Consider the following 21609-nt stretch of genomic DNA (forward strand, 5'->3'; position numbering starts at 1 on the left):
AAAGATGAATTATTATATAGCAACAACAGTACAAGCGATCTGATTGGCTAATGGGTCGTCATGCCAGCCACATATTGCCCTCCTCGCTAGTCTGATACGGATCAGTATTGCCCTCTTACGTCATTTTCAAAATGAGCGATATTGATAGACATCAACAGCCAAAAGCAGTGGTCCTCAAACTAAGGCCCGCGGGCCGGCTACGGCCCCCCTCCACATTTGGCCCGGCCCTCTGAACCAGAGAGGCCGTATGATTTTTTTTTCAGTCTGGCCACGCAAATCCTAGACTAGCCCCTGTTAAATAGAACGGAATAAGAACTCTCTCTCTCTCTCTTCTCTCTCTCCTCTCGCTCTTCTCTCTCTTCTCTCTCTCCTCTAAACATAACTAACGTCAGTAAACAGCTGGACGAGGCTTTGAAATCACAAAGTTTTTGTTTGTTTATTTGTTTAGGAAACATCGGACCAGTTGTGACGTCATGTTTTCAGCAGCGCTAATGTTGTGGTTGATTTATCACAAAACAACGTCAGGGGACAAACACCGTCAGGACCTGTGTGTCTGATGCTGCGGGTCAGAGGAGAAGGAGGTGCAGCCGTTTAGTAGCGCGAGGAGCACTGCGCGAGCACCAAGTGGAGGAGGAAGTGGAGGAGGGAGGGGCGCGGCGGGGGGAGGGAGAGGAGGGGGGGTCTCGTGAGCGCCGCGGAGCGGGTCGGGGCGAAATTCTCACAAGAACTCAAATAAATGCCCCGTCGGATATTAAAACACATTTGGGGGGACTTGATGACAGAGAGTAACTTTTATTCTTAAATACGGATGAATGAAAAAAATGTGTCTCCAGCAAAAAGGGCATTTTTCTCATCCAGGGCAAAAGGGCTGGTGCTTGAGCACCACTTGGGCTCTATCTGTGCACGTGCCTGTATAAGTATATATCTGCGCGGGCGAATTCATTCATTCCGGTCATTTTGGACTCATTTAGTTGTGTTATGCCGGCTGCTACCTGCAGGGGGCGGTAGAGAGCGTACTCGTCCCTGAACAGCTGGTCGTGATGGGTGATGCAGTCCAGCCAGCGGCCGTCCACCAACGCCTGGCCGATGGCGATGGCCTGGGCCCTGTGACACAGAGGTTGAAACACAAGAGGAGGTGAAACAGGAAGTGGACCGCGGCGGCAGGAAGACGCCGTTATCGCCACATCGATTCACTCGCTTTCATCCCATTTGAGTCTAGGACATTTTTACCAAATATATATATCAATCAATCTCCTCATGAAGTCGAATCCCCATATCTCCAAAAATGTCCAAAAGAACACGTACCTGGTGGAGATGGTGCCATTCCTCAGCAGCCAGTTGACGAGCTCTTTTCCCACAATGCAGTTGGGGTATGTCCTCAGCCAGTATCTGTGGTCCTGGAACTCCATCCCTGTGCTGTTGTGGCAGATGTTCTTCCACAGGTCCTTCAGCTGGGAGGAGTCCTGCAGGAACGTGGGGCACGTCAGCACATATATACATACATTATACATACATACATACATACATATATATATATACATACATTATATATATACACATATACATATATATAGAAATATATAAATAAATAGATACATATATACACACACACACATATAAATATAAATAAATATATAAATAAGTATTTATATATATAAATGAATATTTATAAATAAATATATATATATATGAATGAACAAATATATATAAATACACACAAGTATAAATAAAAAAGTATATGAATAAATACATATATTTGTATATACATATAAATAAATACATGTTTATATATACATATATATAAATAAATATATACATATAAATAAATATGTATATATAAATAAATAAATATATATATATAAAGATGAATATATTCATGTATATATATGTATACACACACACAAATAAATATTTATGTATAAAAAAAAAGAATGAATAAGTATCTCTAAGGTGAGAGATTAAAGCGGCCACCAGTAGGATCTTCCTCTCCTCCTCGCTGTGGTCCAGCTTGGCGCCGCTCTTGGCGCCCGGCATGTCGCGGCTGGTGGGCGGGCTGACGGAGCTGTCGTAGGACGGCACCATGGAGGAGCCGGCGCGGTCCAGCGACAGGTTGGTCACGCTGGCGGACCTGCGGGGAAAAAGAGAGATCACTCCAACGGACCGGACTCCAGCGTGTGCCGAATGGAGAGACGTCGGTTCAAAGTGAGTCACCTCTTCCTGGCGGGTGATTTGCCGCCGTCTTCTTGGAGTGCCGTCAGTCTGGAAGTGAGGCCACTGTTCTGCGGCTCCTGGTGAATCATACTGATGAACGCACACACACACACACACACACACACACACTTTGATTTACTCAGTGTGTCTTTACACGCCCTATTTGTTAGCCAGTGAGTTTGGGCATGCGGGCGACTAAAGCTCGGGACAGACGTGAAGAATTCAGAAAAACAAGCCAGACTCACTTCTTTCCCATCCCAATAGGAGTTTTTCTATGCCAGGAGAGAGAGAGGGAGAGAGAGAAAGAGAGAGAGAAACGAAACAGATTTTCTTTGAGGCAGGTTGATAGAGGAAACAAAACTAAAGCAGGAAGCACGTCGATTACAAGCAGCGGCATCGGATGCACCGGTACGTCAGATACTCGACACGTTCTGGACTGGCATTTTGAATCCCTGTCTAAGTTTTGACCGATTTGTTGCAGCAATAAAATATATTTTTTCACGCCAGAATTGAGATTTACTGGTGCAACGTTAGTAAAAGTTAGTTTAAGTCAAGCCCGATGATCCCAGTCACTTAAAAAGACAGAACTGTGCATCACAAGCATGAGGTTATAGAGCGCATGTCGTTAAACATTAACTGAGTTAGAGTTGGAGTGGCTCCTCGTGCTCTGCCAAAGCTTCCCGACACAGATGCTCCCTCTTCTGTTCTCTGACGTTATTCATCACTCAGATCACATGCGTGCTTACATCTCACTCCATGAGTTATTCCCTCAGTCGGGGCCCACTGACACAGCTATCGCATACCTGACATGAGTCGGATTCATCACACACACACACACACACACACACACACAGCAGAAAATCACCAGTGAAAAAAAAGAGCAAGCGGGATAATGGAGGAAGAACTAAGAAAGAGCAAAATCCCAACACGACAAAAACAAACAAACAAACAAACAAACCAGACGTGACACACGGTCTGTTTACCTGAATGCAACCACAGCTCAGACCTGATTGGTCCTCGCTACTCGGGCTGCAAACACGGGAACCAGAACGCTTCAGACACCAAAACTCTCGTCCGGTGTCGACAGATTCGTGCATTCATATGCAGATATGTGTCTGTAGAGACTAAGGGGTGCACGGCCCGATGGGGCCCGATGGGACCCGAGAGGCACGAATTCAGAGCCGACCCTGAAGGCATCGCGCGGCCTTCTTTACGACTTCACTTGAGCAAAAACAAATTGCTAATAATTTAGAAATCAGTCACACTCAATTTAATATACTACACTTATAATCTTGTTTTTTTCTGCGGAGACAAGCCGATCAAATATCTGTATGTGTGTGTGTGTGTGTGTGTGTGTGATCACCTCTGCCAGGTCAGGTCTTCCTCGAGGAAGATATTCCGGCTGGACTTGCGTCCGCCGACGGGTGTCCGCGGCTCGCTGGGCTCCACGCACACGGAGCAGGTGGAGTCGGACAAGGCGCTCAGGTCCTCTCCGATGGAGCACGGGTCGGCCGAGTGGGCGTAGCTCAGCGCTATCTTACGGCAGTACGTGCAGGCGCGCAGATCGCCTGCGTTCAGGGGGGGGGGGGGGGGCACGAGGGACCAGGGAAAGAACACGAGTTGTTAGGGTCGAAGCTACTTTGGATTCTCGTGGAGGAACCGGGCTTTTCTTTGTGCCAGGCTAATATTATTATTATTCTGTATTTGGTCATTTTCTGATCTGCTCCTGATGTGTGTTGCTGTGAACACAAAAAACACACTTCCAAATTAAAAGCCCTCTCTTGTTGTCGTGGCCATTTGACCAAATAAACTGACGCACCGTGTTTTGTTTTTTGAGTTGGCGCAGCCAAAAGAAAGTAACGCCCATTTCCGTATGTCATTAATCAAAAATTGTATTTACTAAACAAACAAAAAGAAAAAACAAAATGCTGACATTGCCTTCCGTGTGCTGGTAAAAAAAACAGAGGCCACCCCGGTGCATGCTGGTCCTGAAGCCACACACACCTACATATCACCACAGGTGCCCAGTGTTACCCAATCAGTGAACCAATCCTACAACTAAATATAGTTAAACAACAATCACAATGAACTAAACTAAAACTATCATAAGAAAAAAGCTCTTCTAATATATCAAAATAGAACCTAAACTAGAACGGGCACTCGGTAGAGCGCATACCTTCGCATATCACAAGATTGGGCATTGAATTATGAACATGTTGGCATTAGTTGCATGCCAATTGGATAGAAATTGACCGCGCTATGGTAAATAGAAGATTTTGACCTTTTCATGACCTTGACCTTGACCTTTGACCCGATCGATCCCCAAATCTAATCAAATGGTCCCCGGATAATAACCAATCATCCCACCAAATTATATGCGCTCTACCGAGTGCCCGTTCTAGTTATCTTGATGAAATGTTGTAATTAAAACAATACAAATTGAACATTAGGCTTGGTCGGCATGCACATTATGTAACGCGGCTGTATTCGGTGGCTCTTTCTTTGAAAAATGTGGCAATTGTGTGACCTACCCGTGTAGCCCATGAACTTCCCGGGGATCTCCTGGTTGCAGCAGCGGCTGCAGAAGATCTGGCCGCACAGGCGGCAGTGGTGGCGGCGGCGGAAGGTGGTGAACTTCTCGTTGCAGTCGTAGCACTCTTTGCACTGGCTGTCTGGCATCCAGTACTGCTTCAGGTCGCTGTCCTGCAGGGGGGCGACAACCACGGCGTGGAGAGGCCGCGCCGGGTCCCCCGGTCATGGCGCGGCTTTCAAAATATAGATATGAAGTACGCGTAGCGCCGAAAGCGGGAGGGACTTGGGGTGTGTGTGCGTACCTGGCTCTTTCCCTCCATTATTTCCTTCAGCCTCTTCAGTGCAGTGCGAAGTTGCACAGCTGTGCGAGGGTCATGGTTACTCAGAGTGGTGTCCGACTTCCTGCTGCAGTCTGAAATGATGCAGACAGAAACACACAGAACTCCAATAAGCACAAGAACTGAAATAAAGTTAAATTATTCTTTACAATCTATCCTGCTGTATTGTCAAATATAACTTTATATATATATATATAAATGAATCAATACAAATATACATAAATATTTATATATATATTTTTATATCTATGTACTTATTTATATACATATATATAAATATATATATAAATATACATAAATAAATCTTTCTGTATGTATGCATTTAAAAAAAAATATATATAGCTGTATATATATAAATTAATAAATAAATACAAATATATATATATATATATATATGTTGAATGTAAGATCATGATAATTAAATTCCTCTTCCTCATAGTGTATTTAAACCAAACATTTGACAATGCACTTCAACTCCAGTTGCAAATGAGTAAAAAATAACACATGGAGCAATTAAATAAAAGGAACTGGGCAAGAAACCAAAACATGTGGAATAAGACGGTCAGCTCGGGGGTTATTCATTAGAAACGCCACGTTCCATTTATCAGCGTTAGTACCCGAGGGTCAGACATTAGGGGCAAACCAAAGACTAAGAGAAAGCAAAATGCAAATATTAAAAACGCACTCGCATGCACTCAGACACAGCAAACAGTTTGTGTGAGGCCACTCTGGTTAACGGCAAGCTAAGAAGCGTCTTTAGTAAAAACCAGGCGGCGCAGGAGAGCCTCACCCGGCCAATCCACTGCAATCAGAGGAGACATGAGAGCGCACGTTACAATCTGTACAGTCATTCATCGGCCCGATGTTCCTATTGTCTTTTGTTCTGTGAAGTGAGGCACGGTAATCACAACAGAATGTTCTGTCTGCGTGGGAGAACACCACCGTCTGAGTAAACTAACCCTGGAATGAGATACTGCGGAAGTGAAAAGACAAGCAATCCCCTTCAGAACCATGATAAACACTTTTTAAACACTCGTTTCTCTACTTCAGAGTTGTTGTGGTTGACACTCAGAATGTCTTCACCCTGCTAGTAATGCTACAAAGAAATACTTTGATACAAAAACGTGTGTCTTTGTTAGTTGATTCCTTTCCTTTCCTGTCCTTTCTTTTCTTTTACTTTCCCTCCATGTCCTTACCTTTCCTTTCTTTCCTTTCCTATCCTTTCCTGTCCCTTTTTCCTTTCCTTTCCTTCCCTTTCCTGTCCTTTCCTATCCTGTATTGTCCTTTCCTTTCCTATCCTGTATTGTCCTTTCCTTTCCTGTCCTTCCCTTTCCTCTCCTGTCCTTTCATGTCCTTTCTTTTCCTGTCCTTTCCTTTCCTTTCCTATCCTGTCTTGTCCTTTCCTTTCCTGTCCTGTCCTGTCTTGTCCTTTCCTTTACTTTCTTTTCCTTTCCTATCCTGCCCTTTCCTGTCCCGTCTTGTCCTTTCCTTTCCTTTCTTTTCCTTTCCTGTCCTTCCCTTTCCTGTCCTTTCCTTTCCTCTCCTTCCCTTCCCTTCCCTTCCCTGTCCTTGGTCAGGAAGTGAAGCGGTCCTGAGCCGTCTGATCAGGTTGTGTTGTTCAGCCTGAAGAAGAGTCTCTCCCCTCCCTCTGTGACCTCGTTCATTGGGTAAAGGTGAAGTCGTCGAGTTAAATCTTCACCTGGTCCGACCGCGCAGCTCGACAACCGGAATGTGAAATGCGACGGAGGAAAGGAGACGCTCCACGGTCCTCATGGCCTCCGAGTGGGTTACACAACAAGTCACGCAACGAGGTGCAGCGTGACGCCAGAGAGCAAAACCACCAGGTTTCATGAAGTTACGTACAAAACAGAATGAATACGAAAATAAATGTCCTATAAAATGAATCCTCTGATCTTATCCCAGGAAATAAATCATGACGACAAAACACTGCAACAGTGTACACTGGTCTGTGTGTGTGTGTGTGTGTGAATGTGTGTGAGTGTGTGTGAGTGTGTGTTTTTACCAGAGGCAGTCGAGGTACGTCGGAGGTCTGTGTGTGTGAGTGCGTGTGTGTGTGTGTCTGTGTGTGTGCGTGTGTGAGTGCGTGTGTGTGTGTGTGTTTTTACCAGAGGAAGTCGAGGTACGTCGGAGGAGGTCTGTGTGTGTGTGAGTGCGTGTGTGTGTGTGTCCGTGTGAGTGCTTGTGTGTGTGAGTGCGTGTGTGTGTTTTTACCAGAGGAAGTCGAGGTACGTCGGAGGAGGTCTGTGTTTGTGAGTGTGTGTGTGTGTGTGTGTGTCTGTGTGTGTGTGTGTGTTATACCCGAGGCAGTGGAGGTGCGTCGGAGGAGGTCTGTGTGTGGTTTCCGGTGTGACCTGGAGCTGTAGAGGGACTGGGTTGGACTCGTGGACCAGCTCCGCTCTGACTGAGGAGACGGGGTCGAGGCATCCGTCTTCTCTGAAACCGCTGAGGAAGGACGTCCATCCTCTACACACACACACACACACACACACACACACATCAAGGTGTCAAAACAACACAATGTAGTTTAGAAGCATAGTTTGTAATATGTGTTGAAATTCTCCAGAGAGACATCAACCAATGAGATGCTTTGACAAAAATAAACTCTTTTAAAATGCGATGCAAGCTGTTGGTTGGACGTTTTTTTACAGCCTTTTTGATACTAGAGAGAAAAAGAAATCAAAAGGATAAAAAAAACATTGGCTGCCGGTTGGCCGCAGCATTTGGAGTCATGTGTTTCACCGGATCCTGGCCGGCAATTTAAACCACATGACCTCACGAGACTTCTGGTTAAGTGATAATCTGCTTTAAAATAAAGCTCACGATGGGTTTTAACAGACTGTAATGGAGGAAGTGCTTTTGTCTTATTGATCCACTACGCTTTGTATACTGAAGTGAAAAAAGACACAATATAAACACCAAATAAAGACGAGAAACTGTGTATAAATCACATAACAGGATTAGCAAATACAGGATTTATCATAATTCAGTTTAAAGGACTTTCTTCACTTTTCCACCAACTTCCAAGCATCAGATATTAAGGTCAGAGGTATTTTTGTATGTGGGGGTTTAAGTTTGACCAAATTAAGTCAAACATCACGACAAAGAAGAACTCTACGTCCCTTAAATGTCCAGAACTCATGGAAAGATTATTTAATACTTCTAAGTAACGGTACAGGACAGAATTATTGTTGGTTGTAATCCCTCACTGACTGAAGAGACGCATTCCTGAAGCAATGTTTAAAAAAAAAAGTTAAACTCTAAATTTCAGCTTAAGCTGTAATAATATGAAGGCAGCTAAAGTCTGAACTTTAAAATCTGGGTCAAGCTAATCGTGCCACACGCGCGCGCGCACACACACACACACACACACACACACACACACACACACACACACACACACACACACACACACACACACACACACACACACACACACACACACACACACACACACACACACACACACACACACACACACGCACGCACACACACACACACATGGAAAATCAGGATATTAGTGAATAAATGTCCAGAAATATCGTGAGAAATCATAGAGAAAGGATTCTTTAACACTCCAGAACGAGCCTGAGATTCATCACATAAAAAAAAAAAATCCCCGCATTATGAGAGTCACCTGAAGGCCTTAATGAACACCCATGGGTACGTAAAAAAAAAAAAGAGATGTAAACGTTGTGATCAGGCTCAGTTTTCTCACAGTGTTGGACTTTGAAGATGCCCCCCCCTCTGTACATCTCCATAACTTTCAGAGGCTTCATCCATAACTTCCTCTGGATCCTCGTGGGCCTGACCTTTGTTGTTGAAACGAAACAGGTTGACAAAAGAGCTGTAGGCGGAGCGGAGGGGAGGGTCGTCCTGCTCCGGAGTCAGCGGCTTGAAGTGGGTCAGGTGGGAGGGGCTTGCGGGCGACGAGACGGGCGGCTCCACGCTCCACTCCGAGGAGGAGGACGAGGACTTGTCGTCGGCGGCCATGACGCCGCTAGTCCTGCTGGGGACGCAACGACAAACATCGTGAGCGTGCGGAACCGATCGACTTTTTCCTGAAACCTTTTAGGTATCGATTAGAGCGTGTTTTCAGACGCTCTTCTTCACGACACTCAGGGAATCTGTTTGATCCGACTTGCTTTTGACATGGAAACTACTCCCTGCTAGATTGCAACTGTTTGTTTGTGTCTAGCAATGAATGAAGTCATATTTTATAACTCCACTGTGACATGAACCAGACCTCACGACACACAAACCACTCTACTGTTGCTGCCTTTAAAACGGCACGCACAACACCGAGTAAACAGAGCTCGACATAAGAGAAGTTAAATACGTGAAAACTACCTTGAAATAACACAGGAAGCCTACACACTCAACACGTTTTATTTTTAACTCTATAAACGCCAATGAAGTGGGATAAACGTGACGGATTATCACAATTTATTGTGAAGAAGTCAATATTTTAAAATGCTTTTGAAATCACTTACTCAAGAAAATAATCAGCAAACTAAGAATTAGTTGCAGTTTAATACAACACTGTTGAAATTCAACAGTACAACTTTACAGTAGCTTTCAGATCAATACTTTTGTTCACCATCGTCACTTTGGTCACTGCCTTGTGTGAATATTTTGTTTCCTCTGTATATTTAGTATTTGTATTTTGTTTTTATCTTTTTTATTTGTATTAATGCTCTTATTTTGTATTAATGCTCTAATGTGCACCCGCTGCTGCGATCCTGCAATGTCCCCACTGTGGGACTAATAAAGGAATATCTTATCTTAATACACACCGAATAATAATGACTAAATAATAACTTTAACTTCGTATACATAAAGTACATTTTCCTGACAAACTTTTATTTTGTAATATTTTCAATGCAGAACATAGACTTCAAACAGAGTTGACAAACTGGGTTATAACGGAGCACATGTACTTTCATCACCACACGTTCAGACACGCTGCCTCCGCTGCTTCGTCCCACACATGAACTCTCGACTAATCAGACACCCGACAGCAGTTACTCTCAATCTACACCTCCTGTTTATTTACCCAACTGTGTACAGAGTGAGTCTAATCTGGATTTAACCCTTGAAGAAAGCTCCAGACTTTCAGTTTCAGATAGTACAAAGGAGGGTGTTGTGGGGATAAGACAGAAGTAGCAGCATTACGTTCTCCACCTCGTCACGTGACCAGAACGGGCCGCAGCATCGTGGTGTTTCCTGGTCACTTGACCGAGCCCTCCTCCACCTTTCCGTCATGTATAGATTTAGTCAGATCGTCTTCAGACAAAGAGTGTCATTAGTTCCCCCAGATGTCTAATTTACCTAGCAACTGGCTTGAAAGCTAACTATCAACTGTGAATTCAGCTGGAAAATGTAACTCCACTTTGTATAATTCAACTAATTTCTCCGGTATATACATTTAGACATTTAGCGACAACTGCCCAAAAAGCTGAAATAACTAACATAGTGTGAGCTAACGTTAGCCGACTAGCTTGAAATGTACAGTAGTGACGTTACGTCTGGGTTCAACGAAGCAGGCTGATGTTTAACGCACAAAACGTGATTAAACCGCCGTGACAGCGAAATAAAATAAGGCGAATTTACCCGTTCCCGGTATGAATATGACATCAACGTGTGAAGCCGTCCGACCTCCGAGACATCTGTAAAACAGAAAAGCCGACTCCCGGGGAGACGAGCAGCCCTGACGAATCGATACCCGCACCGAGCGCGACTGTTGTGATCACGAGGAAGGCGGAAGAGGTCGAACTCAGAGCAATCGATTGGCTCTCTCTGTTCTCGTGGGAAAACGACGTCATATTTTACCGGAGTAAAAGTAGCAACACTACAGTGGGTTTTATTTAATTAATGTAACCCATACTTTACAGATTACGATTATTAATACATATCATAAATATAAATCAACAAATGAAGTATTATTATTATTATTATTATTATTGTTATTATTAGTATGCAAGTGGTTTTAAAAATGCTACATTTGCATCCTACTGTCGACAAATGTAATATGTAATATGTTCTAAATAAAGGAAATGACTCTCAGGCACTCCTCAATTTAGGTTACATACAAATGATTCCTCTGTTATTGTTTTTTTGCCAGAAGAAGAAGACAGTTTGTTTGAGGCATCTTGTTTCTGATTGGCTCCTTTGGTTCTTTTCATACCTCCGTGATTGGCCCTCAGCTTCTATAACGCACCCACACGCGCATGCGCAAAGACACGGCGGACTTTTTTGTCTCGGTTCAAAATATAATCGGACGACCGAGTTTCAAACGACGATTTTCCGGTTTTTAATATCATGGTGAGCTAAATTGGACTAATTTAAAGTCGCCAACAAGGACTTTTGCTTGAGGAAATCTACCCACCGCTGGCTAACGTTCAATAACGGTACGTTTTTTTTGTCTAGTTACAGTTGGTTTAGCTTTTACTGAGACGTGTGTCTGTTATGTGATTTAGCTAGGTTAGCATTAATTTCAGTTATACAGCAGTATTAATGTTAATACTGTAAAAAAATAAACGTTATTTAACAGCATTATAATACTTTATAGCGGACAAAGTTCTGCCTCTCGCACCTTATTGCTTAAATATGTTTGACTCGGCCCAATCTGTCCACACATTAAAACTAGCTTAATCAACATCGCTGGTGTACATAAGCTAACGTTTGTTTTCTTTCAGGTGATCGATTTTATTTCCAGGGCAACTCTACATGTCCATCACTTAGTGAGTTAACGATGTTATCCTGGACGGCAATGGCGACATTGATGTCGTCCAAGCAGACTTCAGTGAACGTCACAGCCTCCAAGATCAAACACAAGAATCTCAGTGAGTCGGCCCTTGTTTTTGATCACACTGGCAAATCAATGTCATACAAACTAAACTATCATCCTGGAAGCTTCGTGGCACTTTCCCGAGGGTTGCGAGACCGTGATGAATTGACGTTCCGATGTGTTGTCTCCTCTTCCCACGACCACGCCAGACACCTCCTCCTTCTTCAAGGTCTCGCTGAAGACCAACAACAAGGCCTTGGCTCTCGGCCTGCAGGCCCAGAAGGAGAGGAGCCAGCAGCTGCAGATGGAGGTCGTGCACCTCCAGAAACAAGTGAAGGCTCTGTGCTTCGATCTGGCCACCAAGAATTACAAGCATAGGAAACTGGTTGGTTGGTTTTTTCACTCGCAACAGCAGTTAAGGCCGACGCCTGTTTTGCAGAACGCGTACGTGGTTGCTGTCCTGGTGGAACGAGCTCCCCGCTGACATCAGGACAGCAGGAAGTCTCTACAGCTTCCGCCGGAAACTAAAAACACATCTTTTCCGACTATATCTGGAGTAAAACACAGATTATTACTTCAGTGGCACTTAAATGGTTCTTATTATGGTACTTTTGTAGTTCGACTATGTTGAAGAAATGTTACTTCCTGTATTCTTGTTGTTCTTAGTTTGTACTCTAGGTTGATGCACTTATTGTAAGTCGCTTTGGATGAAAGCGTCTGCTAAATGACGTGAGATGTAATGTCATAATACGTTTCTTACCATACAGGTATTCATAACAAGTGGGCGGTTTGATTTGATGTTTGTTTCTGTTGACTGCATTTCATCTTGTTGTTGTTGTCTTTTCTGTCACAGCTCCTCATCTTTAAATCTCTTCATAACGACACTCTGCAGCACTTGGAGATGGCGGCTGACCTGCTCCATGACAGTGTAAGTGAACTCTGAAGAGGTTTTGACAATCTAAGTCACACGTAGTACAGCGTTAGGTTGATGTCAATATATGACATTCTGAAAGTACGTTTGACCCATCGAGACACGATAACTAAGCGAGAATTTATCTGTTTTGTTCGTGTAACTCTATTCAACCGGATTTCTCCAAGAGCTCTTTTGCAATAGAAGTCTTTGGACAGCCGAAGAAATTGTTTATGGAGTGAAAACGCACAACAAACAAAGCCAATCGCAAGCAAGCCCATACTGACGAACAGCGGCTGTAATAATCGCAGACGTCTGGAGTCGAGTCAAAGCGCTTGTTGTCATTTGCAGTTAAAAACAAGAATTTTTCATACAGTAAAACTTCCTTTGCCGGAACGCCACGACAACGAAACACAAGGTATAAAGAAATAATACAATAAGATGAATAAGGAACACTAGGTAATATATAAAATCTTTTAAAAAGGTTTAATTCAACCAATGAAATCAAATTGTTCCATTCATTTAGTTTAAAATAAAGCTCTATTTATGATATGAGAAACTCCTTTTCATCGTTATTTCCTGTGTCAATTATTCAACATGCGGTTTAAAAGTCAGACGACTATCTTGACTAAATTCAGACGCACTTATAAAACTGAATGATTACTGTAAATGTCAAACGATACCAGACATAATGTGTGAGTGTGTTACCAACAGGAAGTCCCGAAACTCTCTGAGGACAACAAGACGCCATCTGGTGATGTCCACGAGGAATGTCTCGCGGTGGGAACGTGAGCAAATGCTGAATTCAGATTGATACCAACACTTTTCCTTTTAACCCTCCTGTTACCTTCACATTTACTAACATATTTTACCTTTGGGGTCAATTTGACCCCAGCAATTAAAACCTCCAGAAAATGATTACAATTAATATTGTTTCCCAAGTTTAAGTGTGAGGTACTTTATGTTTGTTTGTTGACTACCTAAATAGCCCTTTACATATATAAAAAAGTTGATATTTCTTATATGTTTGAAAACAGTGAAAAACAGCCTGGGGTCAAATTGACCCCAAAGAACACCGACATTAAACATTGAATGGGGTCAAATTGACCCTAAAGGTAACAGGAGGGTTAAATCACATGACCTCTGCTCCTGTCTCTTCCTGTCTAGTGTCCCAGTGCCGTTGCCTCCTCAGCCAGAACCGGCGACGCCGTTGTTCCCAGAACCGAAAGTACCGGCGGACTTTTCTGAAGAAAACATCTCTGCAAATGTCTCCGGTATCAGACCCACTGAACTCTTCACTGGTGGGGAACTTTAGAGATGTTGGTGCCTCTCCATAATTTGCCTTTTTACGTAAAACTTACTGGAAATATGTCTTATTTTTTCTCGTCCATAACTTATTCTTCACAGATCACACGGAGATTATGGAAAGTCATTCGAGCCACTTCCCAGCAGCTCCCCAGGCCGGAGCGTCCCGTCCGTCCAGCAGCCTGAGGGAGGAAGTGGAGAGGCTGTCGGTGATCTTCTCTCAGTCTGGAGAAACGAAGTCGCTCCACTGTCCTCCGAGCAGCCGGAGCTCCTCCTCCGCCGCCGCGAGCGCGCGAGCCGAGCCGCCGGCGCCCGACGACGCCGGCCCCCCGAGTCGCTCGGCCGCGGAAACTGAACCGGAACACGGGGACAGGCAGGAGAGGACCGTGCTCCTCAACACCTCCATGGAGATGACTCTGAGTTCAGCCGCTGAGATCGTCACTGTGGAAACCAAGGCCAGGAAAACCGTCTGCGCTGGCAGGCCGAAGAGCAAGAAGCAGAAGAAGGAGGAACAAGCCGGTGGGTCACGTGTCGCGGAACTTCCTCAAGTGAAGAACTCTGCAGATTGCAGGTGGACTGAGGTTCAGAACGCTCCCACCGGCTCTTTATTACACACCGACGGTCGTGTGTCGGATGACACTGGAGACCCCGAGGTCATTAAGCTTCAACCCACCAAGAAACCGAGTGGGAGTGTCGCTCCCTCTTCCATTCCCAAACTGATGAAGTCTGAAGCTGTGAAGCATCTGAAAACATCAAAGCACAAAGTTCCGTCCCGCGACAACGCCAAGACGAAGACGGGGTCCCGAGACGGTGCCACGCTGGACCTGGATGATTATTTCACGGATCCTGAAATCAGATTCCCCAAATCCAGCAGAGGTGCGACGTTGACGCCAGAGGACGAGGACGGCGACGCGGCGGAAGCGGCCGACTCCAAAGTCACGTTCAGGAGGCCCCCGACGAAAGGCAGGAGCGCGTCGTCGGCCTCCCGGAGGACGTTTGTCGCTCTTCCACCGCTGTCGTGGGAAAGCGAGACGGGCGGGTCCAAACGGGACCGGGACCACGACGACGTGGACGGAGAAGTCAAAGCGCGCAGAGTCCAGGAAGCGGCCGAAGAGTTCTCGTTCTGGGCGGACGAGATCACGCCGCCGGAGTCGAAGCGCGCGAGCCGTAAACCGCAGCGCCGGACGAGGGCCGCGTCTGGGGGGAGTCCAAAATTGAGATGCAGGGGGACATTTTTGGTCTCGGTGGCCAGGGACAGCGCCTCAGTAACCACGGCGAAAGTAGAGCTGGACTCTTCCAACGGCGAGGAGGAAGAAGAAGAAGAAGAGCCGCCAGCGGACGCGGCGAAACACTCAGAATCGAACTCTCTGAGTTCCGGAGCCCTCGTCGAGGAGGCGCCGAGCTCCTGTAAGCGTCCTTCGCAGGCCGCTCTGGACTCGGAGGACCCTGGGGGGGACTTGGGTCTCGGCGGTGACCGGGACGCGGCGCCGCCGGATCCAGACTGGACTTCGGGGGCGGAGTTTCGGACCCTCAAGAAAGCCAGGAGGCAGAAAGCGAGCCACGCCCGTAAGACGAGAGCTGCTCAGCAGGAGGAGGAGAAGAAAAGTAGCCGGAGCGACGCCGGAGTTCAATCCGTGGATGAAGCGAGTCGCCTGGAGGGGCGCGGCGACGGCTTCCCCAAAAACAAAAAGCAACTGGACGATTTCCACGCGGTGGACTACCGCTCCATCATCGCCGTTGACGACGACGACATCTTTAAACGTTCCCGCGACTCGAAGTCGAGGACGCCCCCGACTCCGAAGCGCCATCGGAAGAACCTCGGGCCGCCGGCGGCCACGGGAACCCGACGTCTGAGGGAGACGCGAGGCGACGTTCTGCCGCTCGACCCGAGGAGGACGTCCGCCGCGCCGCGCGGCGAGGAGGCGTGGCTTCGGCACCCGGGACGCCTGCTGGCGGACGAGACGCCGCCGTGGCTGGACGCGGACGTCAGCGTCGCCGACACCGAGGCGGGCTCGCTACTCGCCAGCCCCGGGAGGGAGACGACGGGCAGGGCGGCGGTGATCGTGGAGTCTGCCGAAGCCTCTCCAGGTGTGCTCTCCATTGTTGTCCTTTAAAAAAACGTGTATTATTATTATTATTATTATTATAATTAAGTGTCATTATTATTATTATAATTAAGTGTCATTATAATAATTATAATTAAGTGTCATTATAATAATTATAATTATAATTAAGTGTCATTATTATAATAATAATTATAATTATAATTAAGTGTCATTATTATTATAATTATAATTAAGTGTCATTATTATTATTAAGTGTCATTATTATTATTATTATTATAATTAAGTGTCATTATTATTATTATAATTATAATTAAGTGTCATTATTATTATAATAATAATTGTTTTTGTAATATTAATTCTCGCCACAATAGGTTACACAATATTTTAATTTGCTTCCTTAAGGGTTCGTACGGTCATGGTAAACCTGGAAAGGTCATGGAATTTAAAAATGGTTATATGCAGTCCTTTAAAAAATGAAATCCCAAAAGTTTTGGAAAAGTCATGGACATTTTTTAAATATTCATATGTTGATTTAAAAGAATAAACATTTATGTAAAGACGTATTCTTTTAATCAAATCATTAAAGGTATATTCTCGTTCACACCGAGATTTCACATCATGTTTGCTCACGGAAATTTGGTTTCTTGGAAAAATCCTTGTTCCACATGTGTGTGTGAGCCGTGCTCCTCGTGTGGCTGGAATGAGTATTACAACAACAAACACAAAACAAATCGACCTGCCAAAGCATCGTTTCACCAGTTTGGCTTTGTGAAATGTTTATTTCTAGCGTTTGTGTTGTCGTGATATGAAGAAAACATTGTTCCTCTCCTAAAAAGAAACTGTGATTGCGTTGCAGCCGGACGAGTCTTAACGCTTCTCACCAACACCCTCCGATCCCCAGGGAGAGAAGAGGGACAGAGAAGCAGGAGGCGCAAAGGTGTCGTCAGTTACAAGGAGCCCACCCTCAACAGGTGAGCACACAGCGGCCGGAAGGAATGAATGAATTGTATTTATTTTAATTTTATTTTTTTGTAACAGCAAAATGAGGCGTGGAGATAAATTCAGCGACAGCGAGTTTCTGAGTTCTCCCGTGTTCAAGGACAAGAAGAAGAAGAAGATCAAGAAGCCGGCGATGCCGAAGAAGATTAACCCAAAGTTGGAAGGATCCGTTCTGGTGGACTTTCTAGCCGACTGCTGATCATTAATTTAATATATATATATTTTTTACATTGTTTATTAAAAATTGTTGGTTTGCTTTTACGAAAAAAAAAAAATGTTTTTATCATTTACTGCTGATTTTTTATTTTTATTTTTTTAAACATGGTTTATCGTAAATTGTTCGTTTGCTTTTAAGCTTAATAAAATATTTTTTTTGGATAATTTACTGCTGATCTTTTTTTTTTTTAAACATGTTTTATTGTAAATTGTTGGTTTGCTTTTAAGCTTAATAAAAAAATTGTTTTATCATTTACTGCTTATCTTTTATTTAATAATCTTTTTTTAACACTGTTTATTTTAAATTGTTGGTTTGCTTTTAAGCTTAATAAAAAAATTGTTTTATCATTTACTGCTTATCTTTTATTTAATAATCTTTTTTTAACACTGTTTATTTTAAATTGTTGGTTTGCTTTTGAGCTGAACAAAAAAACTTTAAAATCATTTATTGCTGATCTTTTATTTTTTTAAACATGGTTTATTGTAAATTGTTTGTTTGCTTTTTTAAATTTATATAATTTATTTTTCTGTTTTTTTGTTGACTCGACTACTGTGAAAACACTTAGTCTATTATTTCCCATTACTGTAATGGGACTGACAGATCGACAGGTGGTCATAAATTATTCAATTCATGGCGCTTCACCTGAGAAGCCTCTTCAGGGCTCGTGTGGAACGGAAAGCCCCCCCCCCCTCTTCATGGCAGCGTGACCTTGAGGGAGATGTTGCGTCGTCGTGGGAACTGAAGGTCCGTCGGCCGGTTTCACGGGCGACCACGTCTGCGTGGTGAGTTTTAAATTTGGCTGCACATTAAAACAAAGTCTCAACCTTTTTGTCCGGTTGGTTTCTTGCTGCCTCGAGCTCCAGTGAAGGCGGTGTGTGTTTTTCTCGAGGTGGACTAGACGTGTGCCGTTCGCAGTCTGGCGGCCCAGCGTGGTGTCGGGTTCACGGCCTGATGACGCAGCAGTGAGTTAAACACTTTTATTATTTACACTCGACACCCGCTTCACTCATTCTAGTCGTCTTCCTGGCGATAAAGCGTGTATCGTATTTAAGATGTGATTTGATGTTTTGGATGTTTTTCCATGTGTTTTGTTGTCCTACGTGAAAGCATCTCCTTCCCAACATGGAGGCGAGGCAGCTGAGGAGAGACGTCGAGGCGCTGATGTGAGGATGTGAAAAGAGATCGGCGGATTTAAAAAGCTGATTTTAAAAATAAAGAAATAGCCAACTCATTTCTTTTTTGTATGCTTCTAATCGGAACAGAGGCGATTACATTGGGCAGAAACTCCGAGAGAAATCTTTTGACCCAAAGGGGAAGGGGACCTCCACAATGCTGGATGAGCTGGTAAAACTAACCGCTCGTCAGTCGATAGAAGTCACTAAATAAAAAATTATATATTTATATACATATTTATTTATATATGTATATTTTTTACATATGAATATTAATATATACATTTTATCTATTTATTTATACATATCAATATTTATATATGTTTATATGTATGTATATATTTATATATTAATAAATATATATATTAATAATTATTATATTTTTATTTATATGAATTTAAATATAAATTGTTATATATTAATATATAAATTTATCTTTATATATATATTTATTTCTCTCTATATATATATATTTATCTTTATAGATATTAATTTATGTAAATAAATCTATATTTATTTATATATTTTTCCTCTGTCATTGGTTGCAGGCTCACTATGACCTGGCTGTTCGAGTTGCCCTGTGGTGGTTGGACAAAGACGAGACACGAGACGCGCTGGACGGAGACCTCATGTGAGCTGCTCGTGTTTCACAGACTAAAGAGTTGGAGAAACCAGTAAAAGATCTTTCAAGTAAAAGTAGGAGTACCTCAGTGTAGAAAAGTCCTGCATTCAAAGCTAAAGGTGAAAGTAAGTAGTCGTTATGCATTACATTCCATTACATGTCATTTAGCAGACGCTTTTATCCAAAGCGACTTACAATAAGTGCATTTCAACCTAGAGTACAAACCAAGAACAACAAGAACACAGGAAGCAACACTTCCTCAACTCAGTCGAACCACAAAAGCACCACAATAAGTGCCATCCCAGTGCAGAGACTAATGTCTGCTGGCTTAGTTTATGTGTTTCCTCCCAGAGATCAATGGAGATTTTTTTTAAAATCTCACTGTAATAATCTTTCACAATATATCATACTTTATTTATATGTGATATTCTGTATTATTAAATGAAGCTTCCCTCTCCACCACAGCAGCTCAGGAGGCGCCCAGTATCCAGATCGCTTAGAGCGGGAGGCCATGATCCTGTCGTCCTTTGCCGGGATAATTATGGTATGTTGACGTGTCACTAATGTACAAACGCAGCTTTATGAAAGGAGACAGTGTGTAGGGTTTGGTGGCAACTAGAGGTGAGGTTTATTTATATATATATATATTATATTGTACATTTTATTATATATATATATAATATTGTACATTTTATTATATATATATAATATTATATATATAATATTAAATATATCGTATATCTTATATTATATGATATATATATATTATATATATACAATATTATTTATTATAATATATATATATATTATATATATCATATATATAATATTGTATATTATATATATTGTATATTGTAAATGATATATATATAATATATACATAATATTAAATATATTGTATATTTTATATTATAAATTATGATATATATATTATATGTATTATTATATATATTGTATATTATATATATATATATATATATATATATCATACATCATTCAACACATGAAAGGCTCTCTTCAGTGCTTTGTCCACTCCGGGCTCCTGTAGAAACCCGCTCCATATGTATGAAGACCTCGTTCTGAGCCAATGAGAAACACTATTCTTAGTTTCAGGTGATTTATACGGCAGTGAAACCCAGTTGTGTTTGCTTTCATCTTTAATACACACACTCCTTTTACTTGCTGATGAAACCTTCAACATGAGAACAGAGAACTAATATGTGCTGCTGTTGTTGTTGCTGCTTCAGAGCAGCCTTCCAGTGGAGGAGATCTTGGCTCTGTACAGGTGTCGACCGGCTGCTTCGTACCCCGACCAGCAAGCCAAGGTCCACAGACGCACAATAAATGAAATGATATTATATTTCATAGTTTTGGTGGTATAGAAGTGTGATTTATTTTGTATTTATCCTATAGGGCGCGATCGTGTATCCCTTCACGCTGTCCTACCATCCGTTTGCGATGCTCGGCTCCTACAAGGCCGTCCAGCACTCCAAGAAGCTCAGTGAGTGTGTGTGTGTGTGTGTGTTGGAGACAGTTACATTCAAACTCTTCACGTAGAACAAGAGACGTGAATTCAAACATTTCAACAGAAACAGTTTCAACAGTTGTGTCAAAAACAATCAATCTGTCCAAAGGTCAAAGGTTGAAGCGGTGGCTGTCTGAGAGGACGAAGGTGAGCGCCACGCCCGGGCGAGCGTCGGGGAACTCTTCGGCGTCCTCCTCCTCCTCCTCGTCTCACTCCTTCCTCACTGTGAGTCGGCCTGATTTATGCAGCTTGTCTGTTTCTGGTTGTGTCCATCCGGAAAAAGGAAATTGGAAAAATGATCTCTACGATCTGGTTTCACGATGCTGTGAAAGAGCTCTACTGCCCCCTGGTGGACATGTATATATATATATATATTATATGTCTCTCTCTCTCTCATTCCCCCCCCTCTCTCTCTCTGTCTGTCTCTCCCCCTCTCTCTCTCTCTCTTTCTATATATATATATATATATATATATAATATATGTCTCACTCTCTTACACCCACTCTCTGTCTCTCTCTCTCTCTTTCTCTCTCTCTCTGTCTCTCTATCTGTCTTTCTCTGTCTCTCTATGTCTATCTGTCTCAATGTCTTTCTCTTACCACCTCTCTCTCTCTCAGGACAACAGTGATCATGGCGAGAGGAGGTCTGGGCTCTATGAAGGTTCGCTGGAGTCGCTGCACGACTGAAGTCGACTTCCTGGAGTTTGATTTCGTCGTCACGGCGACAAAAACAACAACAAAGTGTTTGAGTCTAATAATTTATTTATTTTATTTTTGTCAGCATTTGTAGGCAGTTGCTAAAATAATTTTTTGTAATAAAAGACATTTCAAATGTTGCTGGTTGCTGGTCAGGGTTAATGTAATGATAGTATAATAATGCTGAGAGTGATCAGTAAAACACATGA

General features: G+C 43.1%; 3 protein-coding genes across 4 annotated transcripts in view; 2 read left to right on the forward strand and 1 right to left on the reverse strand.

The window, feature by feature from the left end:
- The window catches only part of pikfyve (phosphoinositide kinase, FYVE finger containing), a 35087-nt gene extending 25984 nt beyond the window's left edge, over nt 1-9103 (reverse strand). Inside the window, exons 1-9 of the mRNA XM_056428807.1 lie at nt 8912-9103; nt 7401-7565; nt 5046-5155; nt 4743-4914; nt 3575-3779; nt 2212-2301; nt 1972-2128; nt 1306-1463; nt 993-1104 (exon numbers count right to left, since the gene is read on the reverse strand). Of these exons, the coding sequence (XP_056284782.1) occupies nt 993-1104; nt 1306-1463; nt 1972-2128; nt 2212-2301; nt 3575-3779; nt 4743-4914; nt 5046-5155; nt 7401-7565; nt 8912-9092 (1350 nt within the window). The 5' untranslated portion in view covers nt 9093-9103. The remainder of the gene's footprint in view (nt 1-992; nt 1105-1305; nt 1464-1971; nt 2129-2211; nt 2302-3574; nt 3780-4742; nt 4915-5045; nt 5156-7400; nt 7566-8911) is intronic.
- Nucleotides 9104-11397: 2294 nt separating this feature from the next.
- Nucleotides 11398-17619, forward strand: sgo2 (shugoshin 2). 2 transcript variants are annotated; one of them, XM_056431931.1, is made up of 9 exons: nt 11398-11509; nt 11798-11944; nt 12099-12274; nt 12743-12817; nt 13514-13587; nt 13967-14100; nt 14207-16192; nt 17027-17141; nt 17209-17619. In XM_056431931.1, exons 2-9 carry the CDS (start codon nt 11854-11856, stop codon nt 17366-17368), a joined length of 2811 nt encoding a protein of 936 aa, XP_056287906.1. In that variant the 5' UTR covers nt 11398-11509; nt 11798-11853; the 3' UTR covers nt 17369-17619. The 2 variants fall into 2 exon arrangements, with proteins under 2 accessions (XP_056287906.1, XP_056287914.1); XM_056431939.1 differs by having other exon boundaries at nt 17072-17141.
- An 889-nt stretch (nt 17620-18508) lies between these two features.
- LOC130202615 (uncharacterized protein C2orf80-like) lies at nt 18509-21448 on the forward strand. The gene is made up of 8 exons (XM_056428297.1): nt 18509-18549; nt 18649-18730; nt 19107-19189; nt 19628-19724; nt 20428-20505; nt 20594-20681; nt 20815-20930; nt 21323-21448. Exons 1-8 carry the CDS (start codon nt 18509-18511, stop codon nt 21389-21391), a joined length of 654 nt encoding a protein of 217 aa, XP_056284272.1. The 3' UTR covers nt 21392-21448.
- The last annotated feature ends 161 nt before the right edge of the window (nt 21449-21609 follow it).

This window comes from Pseudoliparis swirei, chromosome 2 (genome assembly GCF_029220125.1).
Source record: "Pseudoliparis swirei isolate HS2019 ecotype Mariana Trench chromosome 2, NWPU_hadal_v1, whole genome shotgun sequence".
In the NCBI taxonomy this organism is placed as follows: domain Eukaryota; kingdom Metazoa; phylum Chordata; class Actinopteri; order Perciformes; family Liparidae; genus Pseudoliparis; species Pseudoliparis swirei.

Bases quoted from the DNA above. Each gene is read 5' to 3' on its own strand.
- sgo2 (XM_056431931.1), top strand. From the start codon at position 11,854: ATGTTATCCTGGACGGCAATGGCGACATTGATGTCGTCCAAGCAGACT. The intron at 12,275-12,742 runs GTTGGTTGGTTT...TTTCTGTCACAG, and splicing joins ATTACAAGCATAGGAAACTG to CTCCTCATCTTTAAATCTCT. The intron at 16,193-17,026 runs GTGTGCTCTCCA...ATTGCGTTGCAG, and splicing joins GTCTGCCGAAGCCTCTCCAG to CCGGACGAGTCTTAACGCTT.
- LOC130202615 (XM_056428297.1), top strand. From the start codon at position 18,509: ATGGAGGCGAGGCAGCTGAGGAGAGACGTCGAGGCGCTGAT. The intron at 19,725-20,427 runs GTATGTTGACGT...TTGCTGCTTCAG, and splicing joins CCTTTGCCGGGATAATTATG to AGCAGCCTTCCAGTGGAGGA. The intron at 20,506-20,593 runs GTCCACAGACGC...TTTATCCTATAG, and splicing joins ACCCCGACCAGCAAGCCAAG to GGCGCGATCGTGTATCCCTT.